This window comes from Stegastes partitus, unplaced genomic scaffold (assembly GCF_000690725.1).
Source record: "Stegastes partitus isolate 25-593 unplaced genomic scaffold, Stegastes_partitus-1.0.2 Scaffold1112, whole genome shotgun sequence".
Taxonomy (NCBI): domain Eukaryota; kingdom Metazoa; phylum Chordata; class Actinopteri; family Pomacentridae; genus Stegastes; species Stegastes partitus.
In genome coordinates, this window is record NW_007578843.1 from 33,240 (window position 1) to 45,165 (window position 11,926).

The window sequence follows — 11,926 nt, forward strand, 5'->3', positions numbered from 1 at the left end:
AGATAACCTGAAAACAAAACAAAACAACAGACTGACACTAACTCTTTGTGTCTTCCTGTCTTTTCCTTCAGAGCACCTACGATTATGGCCGTCAGCTGCTGCAGGCGACCGTCGTCCTCTGTCAGTCTCTGCGCTGCACAACTCGCTCATCTGGAGACACGCTGCCGAGGCTCAACCGAGTCTGGAAGCAGTTCAGCGTCAGTGCTGAGGAGAGACAGCAAAGACTGGAGCTGGCTCTAAACTTCCACACTGCTGCTGAGAGGGTGAGATGTCACTGTATCGTCAGTCAGTTGTAGCAGTGTGTGGATGCATCAGTTTACAAGCATGTCTATCCACAAAAGCACATTGAAATGACTTGGAACCCGGACAACTACCAAAACGCAGCCATCTCTGGAACCCTGTAGCTCCGGCATATTTAACATTTAAGAAAAATTTAAGCAAGTCACAAGACTTTGGATGTAATTGATTTCAATATGTGTTTTCTGTATTTTTTACTTTTTTTTTTACACAGCTTAAGCTATTCGGAATTTTTGTAAAATTCAGATTTTTTTTTTGTTCAGTTACCAGCAAAATTTTTCTCCTCTGTGCAATTTTTCTTCTTCATGAACAGTTTAGACATAAAAATGTATGCATTTCCATCCTCTTTCTTCCAGCGTGACTCGCATGACCATAGAACTTACACTTTTTTCATAAATGACCTCAAAGTACAGAGTGTGTCAAACAAAACTCCAGTTCACCCACATTATATCAGCACTCCAAAGGTTCAAGTAAAAATCAGAAACAGAGGGCCTCTAACGTTCCCCCAAATCTGTAAAATGCACAGTACACACATAAAAATGTATCAGCTTCTTGAGAACAAGATTGTGCTTCTTGCAGGGAAAGAATTGTTTTGATACGACATATAGTTTCTGAGCTGTGACCTTAGTCTCTCTGTCTGCTGCTCTCTGCTCTGCTCACTGCAAGCAGCCAGTGACTCACAGCTGATTGGCTGATTGATGCTGGACTTCACTTTCAAAGTAATAGCTCAACAATGTTAAAAGGCCCTGATGAGAGTTTGTGAAAAATGCTGGCTTTTCAAAATAAAATGTACTTATATATATTGTTTCTGATTATAGTCGGACATATTAACCAGCAAAAGCTGCACTGACTCAAAGTTTCTAAAGAAATTGTCTAGTCAAAGCTGGCATTGGGTTAGAAGTAAAAGTGGCCTGTTGACATCAAATGTATATGACCTGCTCTGTCTCGTGTATGTGTGGTCAGCTCGCCCTCGCCTATTGTTGCGAACACATGGTTGCTGAATGTATAAATGTTCCTTCAGTACATGTATTTTTGCTATGTTTCAGGTGTTACAGCTGGAATGTGTGGAGGCAGAGTCTTTGGATGAAGTCGACTCTTCAGGGAAAACTCTGCTGGACAGACTGACGACACCTATTATCTTCCCTGACGGGTACAAACGCACACTCATCTATGCATTCATTCCTGAGACCGCTTCATATACCCAATCATGCTTTTAAACCTGAAATAGCTGATTCTTTGGTCAATTGGGGCTGCAAAAAAAAATTGTTAAGACAACACTGGGACATTACAACCTTACAACCCTCTGAACCTCAAAATACGCCGGCGGGTTTTAATGGCATGCTTTCTTGGAAAAAAAGATTGGCATGATGTCACCTTTTATCAGAGCCAGAAACTGTAAAAAAACAGAAAGAATCATCAGATTGTCAATGTTTCAACGGAACTTGAACTAATCATGAGGGCCGTCAGGTTGAGGTTCATCAACCAAATCTAAGCCTAAAATCATGATATTTCATCAAAATTTATAAAAAAAAATAAACCATTTGAACAATCAAGATTCTGTAAATAACAAAAAAAATGCTGCCTTCCATGGCACAAGTAACGATTGCTGGCAACACAACTGACTCACCTGTGACAAAAGGTGACATGACAAAAATTCAGAGAATGTTGGCTGAACTGCAGGCTGTGTGTACAGGGAGAAGGAACAAAAATATGGAAACAAATGAGAAAAACTGAGAGCAAAATGAAAAATACATACGTGATCAAATGCTGGCTATGTTGATTGACAGTTTTTTCATACATTTTGGGATAGACAAGCAGCTAGGAGGAGCCTCTCCCTCATTTTCTTGGTTATCATGGTGATAAGTCCCGCACATATGATCCCGCCCATCGACCGGGAGCACACCTTTCCGAAAAACTGCTTGGAGATTTTCAATTACATTAAAGATTTAGACGGAGAGCATTCTCAAAAAGGCATTCCTCATTGAGAACAATGGAAAAAGACGCTTACAGTTAGAAATAAATGCTTTGTGGACACACAGCTTAAGAACTCCAAGAGTGAATCTAAATAGTAAAGAAACAATAAGCTGAAAGATTTTTTTAAATTTTCATTCATCAGTCAACCCTAAAATTAATTTTCTCCTTTTACATTGAGGGGATCAACATTAGTGGTCCACACAGCAAACACATCGTCTCATACAAACTCCTAACTTTTAATTTCAGGAGCGAGCAGTACTTCGGGAGTCCCAGTGACACGGCAGCAGCAGCGGAGGGCGTCAGAGAGCGCCTCCTGCTGGTGGAGGAGCGGCGGCTGCAATTGCAGGAGGCGAGACTTCATAATGACGATGAGGAGGAAGAGGAGGAGGTGGAGCAAGTGCTGAATGGGCAGGAAGCGAGACTAGATGTAATCGGAGAAGAACTGAGCGAGAAAGAGGAGCAAGACGAGGAGGAGGAGGCAGAGGAGGAGGCAGGGCAGCAGGATGAAGACTTAGAGAGGGCAACACAGGACTGCTAATGGCCGCTGATGACGTGAAACCGAGCAGCCTTAATGAAGCACGCTAACGATGGGCTGCTGAATAACTTCCACCGAGACCTCTGATGTGTCCTCCTCGAGCCAGGAACACCATCTTTCGGTTGCCTATGTTGGTATTTCTTTTTATTAAGACTACGTTGCCTATCAGCCTCACTGCGTAACCTTTTCCTGCACGAGGTTGAACAGGTTGGAAGTGATTTTTTATTTTTGCCACATCTCAGCAGAAACTGTGAAAGCTGGAAGATCAGCGGCCGTCAGTGGTCCAAACGTAACAAATGTAAAATACTGGAATTATTATTTACTGGAATAATTAATATTCATGTCTCTGGATGCTCTATCGGTGATAATCGACTGTAAAATAATCAGTTTTGGATGCCCCTAATGTAAACCTAACACCACCTCCTCCTCCTCCTCCTCCTTCTCCATGTTCGCCTTAGTGGGCAGAGCTTCCATGGTGCTTTCTCCAACTTCTACTTGATCTTGTTCCTGCATCAACATTCCTGTACGTTTCCCCCTGTAGACACTGTCAGGTGACTGTCTGATGGAGCTTTTCAACACTGCGGTGGAAGTACAGCTTGATTCACCTACATAAACAAGCTAGAGAAAAAATATTCTACTTTATGACAAAAACTTTTCTATAGATGCTGTAGATGAGTCAACTACAAGTTCCTATGAGCATCGGGAAACAACAACAACAACAAAAAACAGCCAATCAGCTGAAAGCAAAACATTTATTTGTGAAATTGCTTTTAAAGTTGAACTGAAATCTAAATTCTCATTATTTTCTGTGAGATATTTGCCTTACTCCTGTCCCCATGTTAGTGATATGTGTCTTTTGGGGTAATAAATAATGCAAGAATAAAGCCCATCACACCTTCAACAATATGACAAACAGGATTATCATCTCTGCCTTCTCCTATCAAAGGTTGGGGGGAAGGGGTGTCTAATAGCAGCTGTACACTAAGATAGCTTAGCAATAGATAAATGAGGCTCTAAATTAATTCCACGCATGCTTTATTTGCCTTAACCTTATTTCTATGGATGCCTAAAAGAAAAACCATGACCAGACTGTAAAGAATGGACATAGTCTATCTTTAAAGTGAAACCAATGCCAAAGTGCCATAAATCTGCATTCTCTCTAACAGCCAGCAGAGGGCGACTCCTCTCGTTACAAGAAGTCAGACTGCATAGAAATCAATGAGAAAATAAGCCGACTTCTCACTTGATTTCGTACCTCAGTAAAAATTCTCCAAATTAGTTTATGGCTGCAATTGCTAGTGTACTGACTTTTTGAATACAGCACGGTGTTCATTTTGTGGATTATGTTTTCATTTAGAGTGAGATAGACAATAATGCTGGGTATGTTTTAGGGCAAAGGCACCTTGTGATTGACAAGTTACAATTACAGACACCTCCTCGCTCGTCAGGTTTCAAAAGACCAACATGTCCAAGAACAAATTCAAGGTTTCACAATGGTAGTCCACAAATCAGCACGGTTGCTACGTGCATCTTTTATATACAGACAATGAATGACCTGCAAGAGCGTGCTTTACTATCACTAGCAGTGTGTAATAAAGTAGCTAAATATGCTGCTGTACATTATCAGAAGCCACTTTTTCAGGTCGCGCTCCCATCCCTTGGTAATATAAGGCAGAGATATGATCACATTCAGAGTGCAACAGAGTGTGTTCCCCAAACCTTAAATAAAAAGTGTTCGCTGACTCTTTAAGACAGATTATAACACCCATAATTCAAGCATTCATATACCATGAGGGTAGGAATAAGGCACATAATAATACAAAATTAAACTAAAATTACTGCCTTCGGGTTGTGTGCCTTCGCAAACAAATCAAGATGCAGTTTACATCTACAGGCCGTTTTCAACTGCAGGAACTTGATTGTTTTATTTTCTAAGTGCATGTAGAACTAAAAAGACATCCCACAACTGTTGTCCGTCGTTTTGCCACGCTCCGATATTACTATCGTGGTCAGAGCTTGAAAGAGGCGATTACAGGGTTGTTCCTGGAAACATCTGCGCCACCTCACACCTGTCTCAAGTTCCTGCAATGGAAAGCCACCAGTTCTTCACACAAGGCCACAGCTAGCTTCATGTTGAAAGTTCATCCTCGAGTCCAAGTGAATGTTTGTGCCAAATTTTAAAAAATTCCCTCAAATGTGAGGATAGATCTGTTTTTTGGATATATTTCTAGGACCTGCATCTAAAAGTCAAGCCTCTTGTTGGGTATTTCCCATAGAGACACACTAGGTTTCACTACTAACTAGAGATCGTCAGTGCATATGTGACAACTGTGCATACAGATTACATCTTCAAAGGTCTAGATAGTATTAGCAACTATAGCAGCTGACATATTGGTAAGGTGCTGTTGGGTTTATCTAGAATGAAAGTTGAGGCTGTTAAAAGGGATCTAAATCATCAATAAAGATCAAATGAAAGTTAAAGTAATATAGCAAACTTTTGTAGTGCTTATACAGTGTAGACATTACCAGTTGATGCCAAAATTCATGCTCACTAGAGAAAACTAATAGAGCAGGAAAATGCTTCAAAATATTGATTCCTGCTCAGGACTAGCTTCTTGCCTTTTGTCTTGTCTCACCTGTATCTCTCTCACTGTGGTTCGACCAAGAGATAAAAAAAAAAAAAAAAAACTTTTTTGGACTGAGATATGTGGATGTACTTCTGAAAATGTCTGACACCATGCTGCAGATGTCTTCCAGTTCCTAAAAACCTTCACGATTGTGGAGTGCTTCATAACCGTCTTTCTTGCTGCCCTCCTCAATAAGGGGAGAGTCAAAAAATGTAATACTAGATTAAACTAAGATTGTGAATTATTAAATCATGGACATTATTTTTTTGGACACCTCCGGAGCACCGTGTTTTGGCAAGTATGGATTTGACTAATAAAGTCGGAAGTGGAAACACAGACCAAGGATTTGTAAGCATGAACAACTTTTAGTTTCAGTTTGACTTTAAGCCCGCTGAGTGGACATTCCTAATGGCAGATCTCTTGTTGTCAACGTCAATGTCACATGAATGCATCCATGATGCTAACACCTTTCAAGAACTCAAAAGGCTCTACTCACATTCCCGCTCTTAAGAAACCCTCCATCATGACGGACCGACCAGCGTGTCCCAACTTTGCAGACATTTGAATAGGACAGATTCCTTTTCTATTTATTAGACCTTTTTTCATGCAAACCCTTCTGTAATTGGTATTTTTGGCCAATAACTGCTGCTGTAAGTGTAACCGCGAAATGATATGTCTTGCTTTCTGCCCTCGCCATCCAATGAAACATACCGTGACATCAATAAGACATGATTCTCTAAATAAAGAAGCTTTGAAGTTGCTGTCTGGGGTGTTCCTTTGTCATTTGTCTGCTTTTTGATGACAAATATAGTTATGTTAACAAATTAATGGCATGGCAAAGATAATCGTAAAACACAACTAGAAGATCACTGCTGTGCAGATTTGACAGCATCACCAGGTAGGTCACCGGTGCCACTGTACACAACTAAAAACATCTTTGGCACATGCAGCTCTCAGGAAACATTATTTATCGATGGTTTTAATATTTTAACGATTTGGGGTTTTTCACACCTTTACTGAAAATGTTATCACAGTTTTATGTTATTCGTATACTGACAACCTTTGATGATCGGCTTTATTGTAAATGAAGCTACTACCTCAATGTTTCTGAGTTTAAATAAAAGCTCTTGTTTGAATGCAATGACGAAAATCCTAGTTAGATTTCCACCGTATATATATATTCAGATTTTGGTGCAAGATGAGAGAAGCTAGTGGCTGCTGCAAGTAATTCCTGAGTTAGATACTGAACTTAAAAACACTTAAAACCCTTTGGTACTGACATTTTAGTCTTAACAGTTGTATAATCAGTAAATAGGGTTCATGCAGGTTTAAGCTGTGCACATATAATAACACCCAACTTCTGTAAATGTTCCCAAATAAAGTTTATTGATTTCTTTTTACCACTCTCATTTCAACTGTTTAAATATGGAAACATCTGATTGTATTACTCTATTGTTCCTTAAATAGATTGTTATGTAATACCCTACAAGCAGACATATGTACACTCATACCAAAATGCTATACATTGAGATGATGAACTGAGCAGCACTGTTCTATTTTAACAGCTACAAGGATACAACCTTCAATAATAACACCTGACGTGTTTCACAAGACAGTTATTTTGAGGCAGCATCCATCAGTCAGTTCACAAGGTTGATTTAAAACCAGCTTAAGAAGGAAACCATAACGAGAGCATCTTTCTTTGCCATCTTCCAGGAGCCTGAGTGGATGGAGGTCTTGGTGTGGTGCTGATATGGATGCTGACGGAGCAGAACTGTAGAGCTGGAAAGGTAATGGAAGTCTTTAAAGTGCTCGTAAACGCTGCAGGTCATCGGCGGATCTCTTTGTCCAGAAGGTCTTTGGCCTCGTTGATCTTGGCAGCGAGATACGGTGAGCCACCTATGCACAGAAAGTTTTACATTTTAATCTGATCCTGTGATAGCAGTTCACAAAGTACAACCATCCACAAGTTTTCCAAACAAGATTTTACATTAATAACTAACGTTATTAATACAAGGAATTCATAGGAGCGCTGATCCAACTTTTTCTTGGCAACTTGTGGTTAAATTTTTTATGTATTAGTTCTTTCTTTCTTTCTTCTTTTAGAAAATGAATCTAATATGAGTTCTGTAAGGGCTTTGGTTCTTTATTTAGGAGATTATCTTCTGCATTGTTCAGGGATGATTGATGTTATTTTGAATTATGTGGATTCCTACTTAAACATTCTTAATTTTTAAAATTAAATTCCACATGTGCCAAACTAAGGCACATAATGAACAAAGAAACAATCTGACTTACAAGACTGTCCTTAATATGTGAAATGTATTATACAGCTTTAATTAGTTATCCTGTACGGTAATAAAACGCATCAATTAGTGATGAGCATCAACTATAAACAGTTCCAGCACAGACTGAGGCAGACCACACCACCAGGGTACTGATATATCACTGACTACCTTAATCTAATCTGCTAACGTAACTGAGTTTAGTAATATTATGTACAAAACAATACGAGGTGTGTCAGAAAGGTTCCAGGACTGGTGTCACAAAAGATATATTTCAAACCCAAACTACAAACTACGAGCTTTCCCCTTCAGACGATCAACTAGCACATCTACAAAGAGATCCTGCAGCATTTGCTTCGTTCAGTGTGCGAGAAGAGGTGAGAGTTGTGGCAGGACAAGTCATGGCTGCTTCACCATGATAATGCGCCTGCTCACAATGCCCTGAGCATCCGACAGTTCCTGGCTGAGAAGAACATCGCTGTGCTGGAGCAACCTCCCTACTCAGCCCACCTGGTTCCGTGGGATTTTTTTCCTCTTCCCCAAGCTCAAGGGAGTCATTCAAGGGGACCCGTTTTGAAGACGTGGACGACATCAAGATGGCTGTGACGATGGAGCTGCAGAGAATCCCGGAAGAATCCTTCCAGGAGTGCATGGCGGCGTGGCAGAGAAGGCTGGGAAAGTGCGTTAGATTCCAGGGTGATTGCGTCAAAGGGGAAAACTTGTAGTTGTAGTCTGGATTTGAAGGCTAATCATCAGACTTTTCTCAGTTTGAAAGTCAGAGGTTGAAAGTTGGTTTCAGTTAAAGCTGACTAGAGGTGGTTGGTACCAAAGCAGCACCACAAAGGAGAAGTGCAACAGAAGACGTGTTCCATGTTTAAGTTTACCTTTATCTGGATGGTTCAGGACCATGATCCTTCGATGGGCTTCACGGATCTTGGCCTTAGTGCTGACTGGGCTGAACATAAGATACAGATAATACATCCATGTGATCAATCATAAATCAGAACTTTATTCTTAGACATAAACACAGAACAATGGGAGTCATGTCAAAAGATAAAACATTTACTGCAACACACTCTATTACCTGATACCCAGAACGAGGCTGGCCTCTCGCTTGGACATCTTCTGCTCAAACCCTCCTTTGTAATAGGCTGAGAAAGCCTGAGGAGACAGAAGAGTGTTAGAACTTTGATTATCAATAGTATAAGCCTAACTAAACTTACAAATAGGACATATGTAACATCATAAAATATATATATATTAAAAAAAGAAAGGAAAAAAAACAGGGTTCCTCTGCATAATTCCATCTAAGGTAGACCAGTCTCAAGTCTGTCTTTGGGAAACCCACAACTTTTACAGTTCTGCTCATTTAGGAAGTTAAATCCACAATGATATCCACAGGTTACCTAGTTTTCTATGAATTGATTCAGAAGAGGAATATGTGTAAAAACTAAGGGTGTGGATGCACTTTGCAATGAGGGGCATAAAATCCTGTATGAAAGATGTGACAAATTTTGTAAGTTCTTCATTCACTAAAAAGTGAAAGTTTAGCTGAATAGGACTGGATATCAACATCCCAGCAGAAGTATAGACTGTAAGTTCATTACTCACTGATGAGGGCATGTTCTTGACAGTTTCAGAGAAAACTTGTCCAAGAGGCTTCCACAGCTGGAATGCATAGCGACCTATGGATCAAAACCAAACAATTGTTTACATGAAAAAGGGGCTACCAAAAAGCCAAGCATACATCTGTATAGCAAAACTTTTGAGGTAAAATGAAAAATAATGCTGCACATGCCCATTCCAAAAATATAATCTTAGCAAGTCACAATATTCTTACCTGCAAATCCTGCAGCAGCAACACTAAGACCAACAGCAATCAGAGTTCCTCCCTATCATCAAAATAAAACACCTCGTAGTTATCACACTGGGTCAAACAAGCCATACAACACAGCCTCAGTGTGTCTTATTTAATCCACTGTGGAAACAGCAGCCAGTAAATCTGCACTGAAAACTGGCTGTTCGGTGTCTGTAAGGCTGATACTCTGTTTTGGAAAAGGGAACAACTGTTTCATTTAAGGTTAATAAGCTTTAATGAGGGCACCCACAAATCATTACTTGTGTCAATGGATGGAGATTCATTGTAGCAAGTGAACAAACATTTTACCAAACATAGGAAGTTACCAAACACTGTGATGCAACGAACTGCTTTCACACTCTAAACCTTGCAAATGATTAACTGTGAATTTGTGACAGGTTGTGAACTACGTGTGTTTGAAAGGATTTTAAAAAAGCAACACCAGTGCTGCACAATTACTTGTGTTGAGTGTTATCATAATTTTGGATCCAGCAATTATGTATTGTGTAATTCTGTGTTGTACTGAAACTTTGTGTTGCACAAAGCTCAACATAATGAGCCTAGTTCAAATTCTAAATAAAGTTTTCCAAACCTGCTTCTGTCAGCAGTGATATACTAAAGAATGAGCATCTTGTCTGCATACACAGGTTAAACAATTAATCAAATTATCCTTAAATGTCCAAAATTTAGTTTTCCTAAAGACTGACAAACACATGTGTAAAAACATTTTGCAATTATCATAAAACAGAATAGAAATCATTTTATTGTTGTGGCACAGAGTACAACAAAATGAAACAGAAATTCTGTCGGTGCAATTGTACAGTCCAACCAAAATAAAAGAATATAAATAAAAATATGTACAAGTATTATCTCTGAAAACAGTGAGTCAGCTTGTTGCTGTTCAAAAGGTAATTTAGGGCAGTGTTAAAGTAAATATATAAAGTTTAATAGATGTGAGAAAATGATGAAATAGGTCATATATTTTAGATGTGTAAAAGATATCCAAAAATCTAAAAAAAAAAAAAAAAAAAAAGTACAAAGATAGCTTATTTGGTGTAGCAAGATCACTTCAAAAACAGTAGTGAAACTAATGTTATACTCCTGAATATTGCACATTGCTTAATATTTACAGGAATATAGTAGCTTATGGCAGCACAATTCAATTTTAATTAACTCCAAACGTATTACACAACCACATAATTTTATCTGCAATTCCGTTTACTCTGGAATTTAAGCTTTTGTTTATTTAAAGGCTCTTTAATCATCTTAGCTTACGTGATATTAGCCTATCAACATATGGACATCAGTGTTTAGGTAACTAACGAGTTACAACAAATAACAAGGCTTCATTTACCTGGCCATTCTAGTTTGAGCAGTCTAGGGCGAAGAGTAAAGTGCACTAACTTATCCTTAAAGCTAACGAATATCAAATAAGATATATATTTAACGCTTACTTTGGCCAGTTAATGATAGCTTGCTAGCTAGCGAATGTACCTGATACAAGCTAGGGGCGCTCTGTTGACGGTCATTGAGGTTACCTAAGAAGCGTTGGCTGGGAAAAACACAACTTGGTTTGGAATAAAAAATCTCTACGAAAATGTTCAGTGTAAAAACAGCTACCTACCAACCGCCTGTCTATCTCTGCATCGCTCCTCGCGTTTGTTTTAGGAGAGTATTCCGCGTATCGCATCATGTCTCCGTCCACGGACACTCCACCGGCGGCCGCCATGTTGCCTCTTCGTGTTCTTCTTCTTTAATGGTTTCCGGCAGGCTGTACGCTATGCAAGCACAATGCTGCCCCATCTGGTCAACATGAACCATTTACTTTTTTTTTTTTTTTTTTTTTTTTTTACATAGACTTTGGTGGAGCGAAGAAACCTTATAACAACTCTGTCTATCACCTGCGAGTTCTGTCCAGATGAGAAAATAGCCTTTATTGAAAACGTTGTTAAACCAATCTCAGAGAGCTCTTGAAACATAATCCTCCTTTCAGCAGTGTATTTCCGACAGGTTAATAACACATGCGATATAGTTTCAGGATGGCCACACTGACATAGTCCAGCCAGGTGCTTTCCTGTTATTTTCAAATATGCTGTGAGTCCACGTCCCCAACCTTAGTCTGACAATTTTGACTTGATTAATCTGACAAGATATCCACAGAATCCTTTCATTCTGTACGGAAGGTTGACACTTAAAACAATGCCTCCCCTTTGATCCATGCCGCAACTCATTTTCCCACTGCTGCTGCACAAAGCTTTTAAAAACACTAATACATTCAAGTTACCCAAGACAGATTTTATGATCAACTTCTTTGTGAAGGAGTGACTTCTTTGCCAACCTGTCAGCAGTT

At 39.4% G+C, this 11,926-nt stretch overlaps 2 protein-coding genes across 2 annotated transcripts in view; one reads left to right on the forward strand and one right to left on the reverse strand.

Moving 5' to 3' along the window:
- sestd1 (SEC14 and spectrin domains 1) overlaps positions 1-6,194 on the forward strand; it is a 35,148-nt gene extending 28,954 nt beyond the window's left edge. The window contains exons 17-19 of the mRNA XM_008296222.1: positions 72-263; positions 1,344-1,447; positions 2,518-6,194. Coding sequence (XP_008294444.1) covers positions 72-263; positions 1,344-1,447; positions 2,518-2,809 — 588 coding nt within the window. The 3' untranslated portion in view covers positions 2,810-6,194. The remainder of the gene's footprint in view (positions 1-71; positions 264-1,343; positions 1,448-2,517) is intronic.
- A 600-nt stretch (positions 6,195-6,794) lies between these two features.
- dnajc15 (DnaJ (Hsp40) homolog, subfamily C, member 15) lies at positions 6,795-11,343 on the reverse strand. Its single transcript, XM_008296223.1, has 6 exons — positions 11,201-11,343; positions 9,559-9,610; positions 9,330-9,403; positions 8,803-8,879; positions 8,603-8,673; positions 6,795-7,332 (listed from the first exon to the last, which is right to left on the reverse strand). The coding sequence occupies exons 1-6, from the start codon at positions 11,303-11,305 to the stop codon at positions 7,262-7,264; spliced, it is 450 nt and encodes a 149-aa protein (XP_008294445.1). The 5' UTR covers positions 11,306-11,343; the 3' UTR covers positions 6,795-7,261.
- Positions 11,344-11,926: the final 583 nt, after the last annotated feature.